Genomic DNA, 16529 nt, shown 5'->3' with positions numbered 1-16529 from the left:
TCAATATAATGAATCTGAATTAATGAATTAATCGATTCATTATTTGGCCGACAGTCAAAAAAGTACTTGTCGCAATTTTAGAGCCAAGGGTGACATCTTCAGACCTGACTCACAGTCCACAACCAGAATATATTCAGTTTACTACAATGTACAAAAAAACCAGCAGATTCTCACAGTTGTCAGTTAGTTTTCGAGTAATCAACTACTCATTAATTATAATTTGTATGTAATTAGATGTTTGACTTGGAGTGACTTTTTACTGGTGGTGATATACGGTAAGTATTCATTGTGTTGGTAGCATGATGTCAAGGAACACATTGGAAATAAATCTTGAACTTTATTGTGTTAACAAGGACACTTTTGCAGATGTGCTCCTTCTCGTATAATGTCAACCAAGCTAAAAACTAAACTAACATTTTTTTCTTTCTTTCCGGGATTGCCACTGTATATTTCCTCGTGTAAAAGACAAATGATTTGGATTGATTGAATGGACGTTGACGTGAATGGAAACTCTGATTTATGCGGCTTCATAAATGCAATATTAAGATTACAGTGCAGGTTAATGATTTGCCAAAATAAAAATCAAGCCGCAGGAACCACATTTGCTTTTCGCATTCACATGTCCTCATTAGGTTGCAATTTTTTTTTGCCAGCTTTTTGCATATGTGTGTAATAAGTTGGCATTATTATGCGGCTTGTGCGTGTTTATAGGGCCACACAAACATATTTGAGCTGCCTTAAAGAGACTGCAGAGAAAACCACCAACAAACTACCTCCTCCCTGATCCACTGTGGTGCTTACAGCGTGATGAAGCTGACTAAAGGATTTCATGCACACGAGCACGCCTAGCCGAGTACAGTAAATCACTCCCTCTGCCGACGGTGGCGGGAGAGCTGCTGCTGCTGCTGCTGCTGCTGCTGCTGCGTTTTTCAGGTGCTGTTCATCTGGCAGAGGTTTCAGAGGCCTGCCTCCAGAGAAAGAAAACAAACCCTGATCCACTTCCCCACGAACGGCTCCCCGCAAGCCAGCTAGCGGCCTCCAGGAGGCCGTCCAGCCACTCCGGCCCCTCGGACCAGGATGTTTGGGTTAGAAAATGACTTTCCTACTCCCTCAGCCCCTTTCTCTAATTGCCCCGAGGGTAATTACCTTGTCTCCTTTCCACTTAAGAAAAACCGAGAGCTGTAGTGTTATTGTATCAAGTAGAAAGTAAAGTTTAGGAGTAATATTTGTATAATTATAATCATTATTACAGTTTTCAGAGCGTGGGTGATGTAAATATCAATAAACTATTAAAATAAAGCGAACTGACAACTGAACGCACATACAGAATGACTCAAGAAGACGGCAATCAAATGATCCAAAATTTTACTAACAAAACATTTCCTCAAGTAATCACAATAAAAACAACATCTGCAAAACCACAAAAGCCTGTGTATGATCACTCAAGACGTTTAAAAAAAACCAAAAAAAAAACCACACACCATCAATTTAAAGTAAATTTTGAATATGATGGGGGGGCCATAATGGCAGAGGCCTGCCTGAGTGTGTCACTCTGCCTTCCTCCTCCAGCCTGGGGACTGATAGATTGTTGCAGAGTGCAGATTCTCCCCTGGGTGTGATATATCAGGCTGCAACGCTCCAAGTACCATTATGAAACACACCCGAGAGTACCGCAATTCAGGAAAGACCAGAACACCAATGGAGCTCTCGAAAGATTTCTTCTTGTGCGGTACAGGCAGAGACAGAGGAAACTTTTTTTTTTGGACTGATAATTCAACTCCAACTGTTACACACCGAGCAGCGCAAACTTGGAAACGCACAAATTCAGGGGGAAGAAAGTTAAAGAAAAAAAAGATCACCTGCTCTAAAAGCAGCAGACGAGAGGGAAGCTTGAAAAGAGACAGGCCTTTGCTACAGTTATTGTTGGATTCACATTCTCCTTTTGAAGACGTCAACATCAATGCCTCACTATGGAAACAGCTGGCCGCCTGTGTGTTCCTCCAAAGCTTCTGTGGGGATTTCTTATCGAGAAAGCATCTGTCAGAGCCTCTGATTACAGAGCTGCCCAGCTGAGCGCTTGCCCCGTCAGACTGATAACTTAACCTTCCTCCGTCCCCGTTCCTCGGCCGCTGCCCTCTCCCCAAACGCTGCAGAGCTGCTGTGCCGGCGCCCTGTGTGGTCTCCGTTCTACTAAACGCGTCTCAGTGTGAACCCTTGTTTCAAATCTCACACAGGCCATAGAAAACACAGCCTGTGTCCTATCTGAGTCATGATTTGGATCTCAGCGTGGGGATGAAACAATTTCAAGAATCAGTGTGCTGAATGAAAGCTTGGAGGCCTTTCAGGATAAATAACTCTCCATACTGGTAATATTAACATTTCCAATGATACCTGCGGCAAACTAAACACAGATGTGAGGGGATTATCTCATATTTTGAGAGCTGTACGTCTTGGTTAAGTGAAATCATTTGCGCATACATGTGAAAGGATCAGCAAAGTTATCCGTCTTCTTATTACCTTTAAGTCCGTCCGCTGGGATCAGAACAAACTCTTAACTCGCTGCATCAAAGAGGCGGATTAAAAAAAGCAGCAGTATGGCTCTCTCCTGCCCTCTAGTCTCTCTGCCTGAGTCATCATATTCATGACATATTTGGATCAGATCCTCCTCCAGAGGGTGAGACATTTTAATCCTCGTTAAAAATGCAGCGCAGGAAATGAATGTTAACACTTGAAATGCCTGATATTTTGTTGTCCTTGCACATGTAAATAACAACAATTGATCGGTTAATCAAGTAATCGCTGCAGCTGTGGAACATATTGCATCATTCTCAGGATGAACATTAACACACTAACACACTGCTCTTTTTTCTCTCCAACCCCGCAGCTTCCTTCACGTCTCCATCCCTCGCTCTTTATTCAAACAAACTGCACCTCTCACTGTTCTTTACGAGCTCTTTCCAGACCCTGACATTTGCGTCCGCTTCGATTTCGCTGCGGGACTCTTTGATTTCAGAATGATAATGAAATGGTAAACAGATTCCAAACATGACCTTTCATTTTTTCAGTTTCTCATTATCAAATTTTCCCTCGTCCCCTGCCAGCGTCCTTCTTCTCTTAAGTATGTCATCCTCCAACCACTCAAGATCAGAAATAATACAAAGTGTCTATAAATTTGAACTTCCCTAAATTAAAGCCTTGCCCCGGGACATGCGCTCGCACGGCCACCAGGCACGGGATATTTCCTCTCAAACGACACAAATTGGCCCGTGAGCACAACAAATTACATTATGATTACTGCACTGGCCCAAATGCTGTTCATCTTGATAGAGTTAACCCAAAGTGGGCAGGCCCGTCTCCCAACTACAGAGCTAAAAGGGGAGGAAGAATTACAGTTTTTGGCCGGGGCTTACTGTAAAAACCTGTGTTGTAAATTTCCAGCTCATCCAGAGAATCACAGGGCGCACAATGCACACACACGCACGCACACACAAATACATGGCCATGTAATTCGGGGTTTTTAGTTTGTCCGGTTTTGTTTTTGTTTTTTTGACAGTACTTATTATGTTTATTTATATTTCAGCGCTTACAGCAGGAGCACCGAGGGTTTGTAATTACTGTATCTGAACTCTTGAATCGTGTATCAAATTCAGTTGAAATAACATGAGGTTTGTCTTGGCCTCGACTCGTTCTCGAAGATTTCCTGAAACAAAACAAAAACTATTAAACAAGAGATCAAAAACCGGTGAGCCTGAAAAATCAGCATTAGGAAAGCATCCAGTGGTTGCTCCTACCGCAGTGCAGCAGGCCCATATGTCTGACCTACTGCCGACTGTGGCTACGAGCTGCAGGGCAGGAGGTTAAATGCCCAATTCGAGACTTTTCAACACACATGTCAATGTCGATGAGGAACAAGGTGGTGGAGGATAAACAGCGGCCATGTTGCTGCTCTTAAGGTTCAGTCAAAACTTTTGGAAAAGTTCATTTTTACAATTGTTTTAAAGCAATAAATACAAGAACGTCCGGGATGACAGACGGTAGCTCTCCACAGGAAGAGCTCGTCCCTCCTGTGACTTAATTAGGAGGTTCAAGACAGCGGCGGGCTCAAAAATATACACACTTCAGAAAACATAATCCAGACCCATGCAGAACACACACACGCTTAAATATATCTATTTCCTTAGATGCATGTGCACGCACGTCTAGCACAAAAACACACCCAATTATGTCCAATTTCCCGGCATAAATTTCTCACTCGGATGCACACGCGCACGCAAACGAAAACAAACAAACAAACACATACGCTTGACCATTTCGTGGCATGAAAACGTTGCCCACGCACGCAGCCATTTTTCCTTCGCACGAATACATAACCCAGATGCACCGAAAACACACACACAGTACAATCTCACAACTGTAAACTTTCATTTTCTTGCAGGGTCACTCTCTCTTTGCCCCTTGACTACTTAGTCTAAGTGCTCAATTAAGCATAGCTTGTTTTGCTGATTTCCCTCCCAGTTTTATTATTGTTGCCATGTGCTGCACGATGTCCGCCTTCACTTTTCACTTCTCCACTGCCACGGAACTTGAGTGATCTCAGCACTTACTCCGCACCGGCCCTCCTCCGTGTTCTAGCATTGTGAATAAACCCCTCCGCGCACACGTTGTAATGACTCGCACTACTGGTGAAGTGTCACGCGGCGAGATCATCTTGTTTGCAGTATGAAATCATGCCATGATGTGATGAAAAAGTCTAAAAAATCAGCTCCCTGCAGCGCAGCGGCCCTGGTTTTAATAATTGGTACTTCTAAATAGGAGGCAATGATGCAGAGAAAGTCTTCCATGTTGAGCAATCATAATTATCTGACTGAATCCGCTCGTACCATAACAGTATAATTATTATTATTATCCTAGGAACTCACATGTATGATAAATGCCCTGTGTGTGTCGACATGCCTGACCATGATATTCACCAAAGGCTGTTTTCGAAGAGGTTCTGACCTGCCAAGACAACTGTAAATTACTAATGAAAACGGACCACCATGCTGCTCGTATTCATGCGCTAAACCATCATCAGATCATAGTTCTTACCGGTTATAATTAACTCATTGAAGCCTGCATGTAAAAGTATTCTTCTAAAATAACTATTTGTTTACTGTCTGTTTGCAATATATGACTGTGATCAGTTGGACCCTGCACTGCCCACATTATGTAACCTTACACAGTGATGAAATGTAACTAAGTAGATTCACTCAAGAGCTGTACTTAAGCACATTATTAATGTACTTGTACTACACTTTTCTGCTACTTTATACTTCCGCTCCACTATATTTTGGAGGTAAATATTATACTGTTTACTACATTTATTTGATAACTTACGTTACTGGTTACTCTGCAGATTGCACGTTCTATTGGAGCTAAAGTAGCGCATTTTTAAAACAATGTATTTTATCTGCAATGAGATAAAAAGGTGCACTATGTAGTTTTGGGGAAGAACTTTTAATCAAAGGACGACGCGATCATATTCATTGACTTTGTTTATATTTGAAGGACCCTTCTACGTAGCCCCTTTCCTACATTCTGGACAGCTTGTTTATTCAGTTATGGAAAAATATCGAGTACATATTTCTGATAAATATTTGTAAGTTTTAATTATTACCTTATTAATAATGTGAATGTTACCGTTCGGAGTTTGAATTTCTTTTCCAAAACCACATAGTGCGCCTGAAAAAAAGATATATCAAGCAATTGTTTATTATAAGGATGATGATAAAGCTTTACAATTGCTCACTAAACGGTTTATAAAGCATTTCATTGTTTGTTAACAGTGAAATGACTATCAAATTAAGTTTAATTAACTCTAAATGTGCCTTTTATTAATAATGGTTATTATAAAGTGTGACCCATTAAAGTCACATTATACGTTCTGCAATAATGATGCAGTAGTGTGTCACCTAAACTCACTGGGCTGGCTCCTTGACCAACAACAGCTGTAACTGTGTGTTGCGTCTTTGGCTGAGCACATTTCAACAGAGGAGTCTCCTTCTCTCCCCACCGCCCGGCCTCCTCCGGTCCGCCGAAACTCCGCCAGGGAACCGTTTTCATAAATCACGTCATTAAGATAACGTCGAGAGCGCGAGAGGGGCTCATACATCACATCACAGACCCTCAGCTTGGACACACTGCTTTATTTCTGTCCAGACTCTGAGTGCGGTTCTGCTTTTGTCTTAAATCAGAATGAACGTCAACGCAAACAAACACACCGCTTAAAAAAAGCCAAATTTACAGCTAAGAAAGTACAAGGATTCAGGATTCAGTTACCTTTCTCTGTGCTCATTCCGTCCAAAAATGTGACAGAGACAGATCTGAGTCCCGGTCTGAGCTAATTTCACTGAGAATTGATGGCACTTGTCAAATCACGATGATTCACATGCAGCCTGAAGCCTGACAGGCCTCACCTGTAGACACAGCTGAAACTGAGACGCAGTCAAATAAAGACATGTTTTTGATTTTGCTGCTGGCATTACATAAGTGAAAAAAAGGAGGCCAAGCCATCATGCGGAGTCTTGATGTCTGCCGTAATGGTTCTGCTTTTTTTTTTTTACATAAACAAAAATATATATTTTTTAAATGTAATTGTTTCTGTGCTGTAAGACAGACACTGCCGATTTAACAGGCAGCCATTAGAGACTTCTTGTTTGACTCTATCCGACCTGGATGACTGAGAATCTTCGTAGGCATATTGCTGTCAAAACGCAGTCATTAGCCACGCTGATTGTAGCGCAGGAAGTCAGCCAAATGGCACACGACCGACCGCCAGAGTCTTTTAAAGACAGCGTGAGCTGAGGTTACCAACATCTGTCCCTGACGAAAAATACCCGTCATACTCCCCTGGGCCTGCTGATAATGTGTGTTTAGTGCACATTAGCAGTGCCCAATGGCATTTCTGCTGCAGGAGATATTACTGATCAGGCTTTTGCAGAGATAAAATTAATTATAATTATATTTTTGTGTGTCAAAATGGAAAGTAGCAAAAAAAAAGACCCCCTTGCCTGACAAAATATAATTCAACTTAATTTAAGATAAATAATTCAGGCCTAATTATTTAATTATGATTGCGCAAATAGCATTATTTAATCACCATTATAATCATGAGCTAAAAACTCGTAATTATGCAATAACGGGTAAAAAATAATTAGTTACATTTTGTCAAAATGATGAGATAAAAGTCATAATTCAATTTAAAAAAGTACAAAGTACATTTCTCTCATTATTCTGACTTTTCATCTCATTATTATGCTTTTTCCCCTCATAATTATGATTTACCATGAGATTTTTTTTTTTTTTTTTAAATCATGGCAAAGTTTTCATCAGTTGTGTTTCTTTAACTGGCAGAATTGAGCTTCCTTAAGATTTGGATGTGAAGGCACATTAATTAGACCACCATTAGACTTAATGCCTGTTCACATTCAGCTGATTTCTTATGGCATTGTGATCATTCACATTAGCCGAGGACGGTAATTATTTGACAGAGATAATAAATCTCACGTGTTTATTTTTGGAACGTTGTAATTTTTCCTTATTAAATGAGGGGTTACTTTAATTATTGCCTGCGCACCCTGCAGCATGCAATTTATTCTTAGAGAAACACAAGGGGGAATTTTGCTCAAGTGTCTATAAAGAAATTGATACTTCAAATAATCAATGCAGTTCACTCTAATGTTTACAAGCTTGTCAGAAATGCTGCCTTCACGGTATATCCAGGTCTGGTTCTGAAGCAGACACGTGTAAAGAGAAGCACTGAGAACAAAAGACAGATGTGTCCGGTTAAGTAGCCATCCTTCAGCACTATCATGGCTCATTTTAAACAAGCCATCCACGACCCCCACGCATGTGGACATCTGTCTGTCAAGGATGGAACAAAAAATGTTAATGTGTGCCGTTTAATGCGAGCCAAAGCACACATTAAATATGAAGGACGTGAGGTCCGTGTGCCCTCCCAGACTGAGACACAAGAAGTGGAAAAAAAGAGAGAGATGGGAGGCAGATTTAGAGGAACAGGCACCCCATCCAGAATCAACATTACTTCAAACATGAGGTCATCTAAACATCTGTCTACAACATGTCCACCGGGAGTTCAATCAAAGCCCCAGTGAAACATGTACAATTGTTTCTGGAAATAAATATTAGGCCTAATTCGGCTGTGATTGGTGCAGCCACTTGAAGATAAAGAAACACACACTGCAGCCTCTGTCAGTGGATAACACACACACACACATGCACACACACACACACACACACATTCATTCATGTGCACACACGCTGTTTGACTTTATTTATTTGATTCCCCCCTCTCCTCCTTTTCCTCCTCTCCTACATTTCGCCTAAGTGGCTTTATTTGTTCTTTCCCGACTGATTTCAGGTTCACTGTTTAAAACCAATTAAATCAGGAGAGTCTGAGCGAGGCTCTGACAGTCTGGAGGGAGAGCTGCAGTAATCACACGCGGGGGCGTCTGTCTCATGTCGTCACAGTCCATTTGCTGGAGACGGATCGATTTACTCATGGAGTTTAAAAAATGCATCCACCAAGGAAATAACAAAGGACTTAGAGAAAACATTACAGCAGTGAGCATGAAACTAGATAGATTTCCTTTCCTTTTTTTATTTTGTATTTGGTTTACTGTGTATTTAATCATTATGACATTATTATTTTCAGGACATTTTTCTGCCTCTACTTCCATCTGCTCATTCATAAGAGAACATAACTTAAATTTTTTATTTGAGATCAGTTACAAATCCTCGTAAGCTGCCCTGCAGAGCGCCCAATGCATCACTGTCTCCCTGTAACCAAAAGTTTAGACTGAAACTCAACCACTAAAAATGTTGGAGCGTCCCTTTACCATGCCAACAGATACAGTATGCAACTACTACCCCCTTGTGGACAAAATGAGAAAGGCAGTTAATGTATGACTTACATAGCGTCATTACCCATTCGCTCATCTGCAGGATGAAGTGAGTTTGAACATTTTAATGATTGCTGCACAACCATGTTGAATTTATTGGAAATACACAGAACTCCAACAAACACACTGGGACACAAGTCATTTGGTCGAAGTCTCAAGCAAGTCCCAAGTCATTTTTTCTTGGGTCAAGTCAGGGAGGGTTAATCAGGCAAGCCAAGTCTCAAGTTAAGTCATCCCCCAAGATTCTGCAGGATCCGGTCTTTGTAAAAGGACAAAACAAGATATTAACACCAGTCTAATAACGATGTTATTGGCCAATTTCTCTAATCTGTTCATAAAGTATGATAATCATTGATATTCAGTGAAATTAATGTAACAAAACAAAAATTAATTCCTTTATTCAAGCTTAATTATATTTTTTATTTATATTTAAACAATCACTGGAAATAAGCATGCAAATGTGTCTAATCCATTCATTACACATCTGGTGAACCCCCTTTACATTAACTATACGACTCTGTGTATGGTGTTGGACATCATGTCAAATACATTGCGGGTAAGAGCGCTGTCCTAATTTGTAGAACCAAGGAGGACAAGTGTCTTAAATTTCCTGACTTCAAATTGTCTCATAATTATCTTAAGGTTGGTAAAAAGGTTAAACATCTTGGACTTGTTATTACAGAACAAATGACAGATGATGATGACATTTATAGGCAGCGCCGCAAGATGTATGCACAAGCAATAAACATGCTCTCACGCTAGTTATGTGTGCAGATGGAGTGAAGATGTCTCTGTTCAGAGCAAACTGTACACCACTTTGTACTGCACACTTACGGTCAAACGAAAATGAAAGCTTACACAGACCTCAAGTGGCTGATGATGATGCCTTGAGAATGATGTTTAACAGACTGAGATTGTACAGTGCGAGTAAAACGTTTGCGGCTGCAGGAGTCAACACTTTCCGAGCTGTTTTAAGAAATATCATGCATGGATTAATTAAAGATAAGGTTTAGCACTACACCCTACCAATCCCTATATGTGTATAACTTATTCTATGGAGTGTCCTGTCTTTTATCTGGAGCCTGAGTCTGTCATAAAGTTTGAATTGAGAAGGGAAAAGGGAAAAAACACCATGTTACCCATTAGAGGGATTATTATCAAAAAGGTAAGCAACTATTTGTCTTTCCAATTAGTCCTTCAGCTCTACACACAGTAAAAAGGTCCCGCTAATATCACAAAATAAACACACTGTAATACACCTGGCACTCAACACAGAGGTAAACACGCACTGACGCACTGCAGAATGCCGAACCTTGTCAAGACGACTTTACAGAAAACAGAACGCAGCTTTAACGTACAGGCTTGATCACCGGCTCGCACATAAATTAACACCGGTCCGCCTCCATCCTCGTTAACGCTGAGTCGGGATGAAGAAAAAAAATCCCTGGAGTGGAGGTATAGAGTGAAGGGGAGGAGAAACACTGAGGTCATTCTGCTCAGGGGTTAAAACTTCTGTCCCATCATTCTGGGTGAGGACAGACGAACGGAGGCTGAGGACAGCCGGCTGTCACACCCAGGGGGCTTGTGAGGTGTGAGTACGTGACACCTTGTTTCTCGTAAAAACATCACCCGAGACAAGTAGCACCCGGACTACTGCATAATTAGTTGACAGCATGAAAAGAGCTGTTCATTGCCAACTGACTTAAAAGTCAACTGAAGTTCATACGGCCTGGCCGACATGGCCTTCAAAAAATACTGCAGTATTTTTGGGCTATATTACGATACACAATATATATTTCTTGATATTTTGAAATCTAGAACAAGTAGAACAGTCTGGTAAGTTCAGAACATTGCATCACTTTACTGTAATACAGCCTTTAAAAGCAGGAAAATACAACACTTATGCCATATCACAATATTACGATATCTAATTGGTTTTGCTTCTTGAACACCATAATTAATGTTGCTTTGGGTTAAAATAGATCATTTCACGACGTTAAATACATGTTACAAAGGGATAACTTCTCCCATATGCGTATTTTTATGATCTTCTTCCCCAAGTTGCGAAAGTATGACATTAAAAAAAACATGATCCGTCGGTTGCATTCGTGGTCCTGGAGCAACAATTATTATGATGTTGCAGGAAGAACAACGACAGGGGGATATCAGATCGTGCATAGTCTCATATCATGATATAGCAATATTGCCCAGGCCTATAACCAACACGTAGACCCAGCGTTCATTAGCCGATCACAGATGGTAATGCGACAATCTCTGGAGAGCTCACACAACATAAAAAAAATGCCAACCAACTGCACTCCTGACCAAAAGTGTGTTTGTTTGTTTTGGTTGCAGAGGAGCCAGGACGGTGCATTTACCACTGCTGGGATCGGCTGTTAGTTCCTTCTTAAATGAACGAAGGTATGTCCGCAAAGTACTGGAGAAAATGAGGTAAATATCAGACTTTTGGAACCAAACGCCAATCATTCCACTGTAAAACACCTGGAATATACTGCACTAACTGTTTAGAGAAACTTTTGACATTGTGCGATTTCCTTTGGAGCAGTAAAACGATTACATCAGTGACTTTAACAGCATGAGAGAGGACATGGCAACTAAGCACCAGGTGTCACAGACATTTCTACTGGCTGTAACACGGATTAGAAGTACATAATTGCAAGTAAAGTTAAGGAGCCATCAATTGAAGTAATACAGGACCTCTAACAACCTCTGTCAGTAGCCAGAGGAACTGCAACAACAGTGACACAACAGCTGAAACACCCCTTTAACCCTTTGATAGCAGACAAGAAGAAACAGTCACATTTTTCCACAAAAGTCAAGCAAGCTCAAGAGGGAAGTGTTATGGAGGGGCAGCGTAACACTGGGAAGCAAACCATCGACTGAAAATCTGCCTGTGAACTGTGCAGGAAGGAAGAGAACATAGTGTACTTTTGGCTTCAAACTTGGAGATTTCCCAAAGCATTTAATGAGTCACTTGAACTTTTTATGGTCATTCTGTGCGATGGTGAAATAACAAGATGCTTTCAGCCTATTTAACGGTTTATATAGGGAAATCTACATATTTCAAATCAAATTGCATTACCAACAATACTCCTATAATAAAGAGGCTCACATGCAAACACATTGGAAAATATCAAAAAGGTACACAGTATGTTTGGCATCTGTAAAGTAAAGTCTCACATTGTATTATTATGAGTTCTGTATATGAAAATAACTTAGGACATTGTGGACAGAAAGATTAAAAAAAAAAAACGCCCTTCTGTGCTGATCAAGTCGGTGAGTGAGCGCAGAAACAACAGCAAGAACACAAACATGAGGAAAGAGTTTTGCGGTCCTTATTGTTTACAGCTGTTGGCCCGTTGGGAAAAAAACAAAAACTGACACCACGAAGAGACAAGAGAGAGTCTGCACTCATTCTGAATAATCCATGTCGCTCGCGCTTGTTGAGAACATTCTACTGTTACTTGTTCACAAATAGATAAAAGAACATATCATATTTTCTTCGTTTAAACATTTTGATGCAGAACTGGCACAAAGAAGCATCACAGCAGCTGTGTGACTTACTAATGAAGAGCAGAACATGATGAGTTACCAAGTATGAGATACGTAACAATTTAGTGTGTGGATTAAGAACTCAATTAAATATTAAACTGCGTACAAGACATAAAAAACACCACTGGGCTGCCAGGTCAATGTCCCAAGTTAGATATGGCGTTGTAAGCATGACACCACTGGATATTTTTAAGGAGACCTCGCGACAGCTGTGTTTGTGGTGACCAAAACAGGTCTTTTAGGCAACAACACGACCTTTTCCAAACCCTAAACAGGTTGTTTTATGGCTGCAGGTCGAGACAGCGTTGAAACATTTGCAAGTGTGACACCACTGGATATTTTTAAGGGGAACGACAAAAATCAGGCGTTTTAAGCCAAAACATGATCTTTTCCTCACCGAGTGGTTTTCATGCCTAAACCTAACTGAGCCATGAACACAGCATTGTCACCACACAATTTTGAATTGAAAAACGGAACCTAAAGAAACGTAAAGCTGCAACATAAAGTAAGGTAAAGTTGTAAACATATCCATGGTTTGCAGGAATGTACATTAGCCAACATTTCTTCTGGTATCCTGCGACATTTCTGGCTTTTTACTGAGCAGCCGCATCGTGTGAATCCATCACATTCATTCCACAAATAACACGCAGCCACAATGCTGAGCTGCTGGCCACTGAGCTGCTCATGCAGAGTGGAGGACTGAGACTACATTTTAACAGCAAGCAGTTCATGAAGGGTGAATTATTACACATTCAGTCACACTACCGTTGACTATCACTGCCGCCTGCTAGATTTGAGGAATGTAAAATGATTAACCATCAACCTCGACCTTGGCTTTGCATACTTCTTTACAGAACATGTACGAAAAAAGAGTCGACTATCTTCTCATGCAATCAACACCCTACCTGTTGCCATTTTCTGCCAAACTGCAACTGTAACTTTTTGTATGAGACTTGCGAGGCAGAGCAGACGGAATAAGGTAATCTACCTGCGTGCTCAAACTCTTTCAACACATTTGTTGTTTCACAATAATGGCTTGGGTGTGAATCGTTAGACAGCCCGTTTTTTGGCTCAACTATATTATACTCATTGTGGCATAATAACTATTCACTAGGTGTGATCACTTAGAGGAGGGCTATCTCTGGCGCTGTCACCAAAACTTGATTGGAAGTAAATTATAACCCCTTTTAAAGAGAAGCGTTCATTCGTGTGTTTTTCCATCTCCAACACCCACGTGACATCCCCCCACGAGACTCATTATGAAAGCCAGACTAAGCTGTTAATTACACCAAATGTATGACGAACACTTGACTACGCAGCGCCTCCTTCACTGCATCTCTGATCGAGGGGAAACTGTCTCATGAGGCTCTGAGGACAGAATGTGCCATCAGCTGTACAGAGCCCCGTGAGGCAAATTGTTATTTGTGATCTTGACTCGACTACCTACTCCACTGTTGTCTCTCTCGCTGGCTTTGCCTTTTTTCTTCAACAACGTGTCAGCCGAATTATGCAACATAAAGCCACTCACTTACAGACAATGGGAGGAGGAACAGAGGAGATTGTGTGTGAGGTTAAAGTAGAGCGAAGAAGCGAGAGAGCTGACTCCTGCTCACTTTCAGGCTGGACGCAAGGAAACTAAAAAGCTTTTTTAAGACGTGTTTACATTTCTTGGTTCGACACCGCACCTGGTCTGTCTGTACTCCAGCCACCATCTAGCCCAATTTGTGTCCTCGGCACTCTGTACTGTATGTAAGTCCATGATTTGTATTTGAATGGACTCCAACTACACTAAAGATGTTTGCACTCATGATTAAACTACATCCACAAAGCTTTGTATTACCTACAGTGAGTTTGCATCCTATTCATTGTCTTCCTGTCGCTCTGATTCTTGCTCACATGTGTTCAGGTTATTATTTTACTGAAGCTGCAGGTGGTGATGTTAATTCATCATACTTTTGGTTGAAATAACTAAGAACATTTCATTGAAAGTTTCCTTTCCGCGCGCTGCACCTAAGAAAACCCCTTTTGTTTTGGACACTTTTACGCATGCGCTTCTCCGACGCTTCCGTGAACACCCACACGGATCGAGCATGTGAGGAGTGTGAGAACTATCTTGAGAACACATGCGTAATCTTTGGCCAGGAGATTCCCACATCTCCCGCGGAAGACTTTAACTATTCGGTTGTCGATTAACGACGCGTAAGCGATAGCGGGACACATTTTGGACCGGTTTCCATGCCAAGACAAACGGGAAGGACGGCGTCACTGCGTTTATGTTTCACTGACAACACTGTGTGCTCATATGCTACTTACATTTAGCAGCATGCATGCTATATAAAGTATTGCGTAATCTGTTTGAAGTGTCCCAAACAGCTGAAGTGGAACAATTGTTGGACTCACCAGCGGATCCACCGGCAATAATCTGATGAGAAGCCTCCCGGAGCATGCTCTGCGGCTTTTTGGCTGTCATTTTCCTGGTTTCCTAAAAAAGCAAACACACGGGGAGAGAAAAAACAGCTACAAGTTATCCATACTCGCGGTCCATAAACATGCCATAATGTTCCGTTAGCAGTGAGCCTCGGTGCTGGTGAGCAGCCAGCCCTACCTGTCCCTCTCAGTGAGCTCTCTCCCCTCGGCTGTGTCTCGTCCCGCGGTTAGCTCGGAGTTAGCGGCAGGCAGCCCACGCTGGAGGAGCGCACCACTGATATCTCTCCGAGTGCTCCCAGGCTAGGCTAGGCTAATATGGATTCAATTACCACCACAAAACTGCTGTTTCACATTTACCCTCCCATTGCCTCACAGCCACCAAGTGTTTTGTAAATTGCAAATAAAAATGGATGGGACCCTGACCCCCCTCCCCCCTCACCTCAGGTGGTCGATATGAGGCAAACAATCACATAATGAGCACAAAGGTCATTTTATTTCCATACATGTTAAGTTATAGTTTAGCTGCACTGATGCTCACAATGCACATTATACATGTATGCATTGTTTTGACAGCTCGGTTAAACCATATTTAGTGTTATGCATTGATATAATATACAGTACAGGGGATTGTACAGCTGTCCAGAGGGAGGGGGAGGGGTTATTCCCATGTCTCTGCAGGCTCCTGCATGTTGCACAGTCTGATTCATCAAATAACACCCCACCCATAGTCTGTCTTTTGGGAATCAACCTCAAAAGCTCAGGATGTGTGATGTGCACTGCAGTTTGTAAGTGTTAAATAAAAAAATGTATGCATTATTGATTATTTTGTCAATTAATCGCTTAATATGTCAGAAAATTAGAGCTTGACTGATATTGGATTTCAGTGGCCGATATGTATATATATATAACGATATGTTGGTCGATATTCTTACATAGGCTACACATAAAGATTTTTTTGCAATAATCCTTTAAATTAGGTTATTGAACACTGTTGTCAGTAAACTTACTTGCGAGTGAAGTGGACAGTGTGCGGGAGTCTTCTTCCTGTTATCAAACACTAGAGGCAGGGTATTTTACAGTTAAACAATGAACTTTATTCATCAGCGTACTGAAACTGTATACTTCACTGGGAATAGCATTCTTGGAAATTACGCCAAGCATCTTTTTATGTAGTATGTCGTGTAAAGGAAAAGTTCTCACCGGCCCACATATGCCAGTATCGGTCAATAATACCGGCCAGCTGATTTATCAGTAGGGCTTTACAGAAAATAGGGACAAAGGCTGTATCACAAGATCCCAGAGGTGAAGAGATTACTGTTGTTGTCTAATTTGTGTTTACTACAACTGCACACAGTTGATGCTAATATGCATATGCAATCATGCCAATAAAGCCACTTTAATTATGCCTCCAGATATTTTAATCTTACTTTCAGATCTACAGGCGGCAATAACATGTTTGATCCTCTTGAGGCCTGAAAAGAATGAAGCCTGGCTAAATAATTCAAAGCCAGGACTAGTATCAGCGTGCAATATATCAAATATCGATAGACAATGGAGATTTGATGTCAC

The 16529-nt window shown here is 41.3% G+C and overlaps 1 protein-coding gene across 1 annotated transcript in view; it reads right to left on the bottom strand.

The window, feature by feature from the left end:
• The window catches only part of slc25a21 (solute carrier family 25 member 21), a 95553-nt gene extending 80207 nt beyond the window's left edge, over positions 1 to 15346 (bottom strand). The window contains exons 1-2 of the mRNA XM_073483002.1: positions 15139 to 15346; positions 14934 to 15015 (exon numbers count right to left, since the gene is read on the bottom strand). Of these exons, the coding sequence (XP_073339103.1) occupies positions 14934 to 15003 (70 nt within the window). The 5' untranslated portion in view covers positions 15004 to 15015; positions 15139 to 15346. The remainder of the gene's footprint in view (positions 1 to 14933; positions 15016 to 15138) is intronic.
• Positions 15347 to 16529: the final 1183 nt, after the last annotated feature.

This window comes from Pagrus major, chromosome 16 (assembly GCF_040436345.1).
Source record: "Pagrus major chromosome 16, Pma_NU_1.0".
Lineage (NCBI taxonomy): Eukaryota > Metazoa > Chordata > Actinopteri > Spariformes > Sparidae > Pagrus > Pagrus major.
Note: the sequence above shows the minus strand (reverse complement) of the source record. Positions and strands in the feature narration are given on the sequence as shown.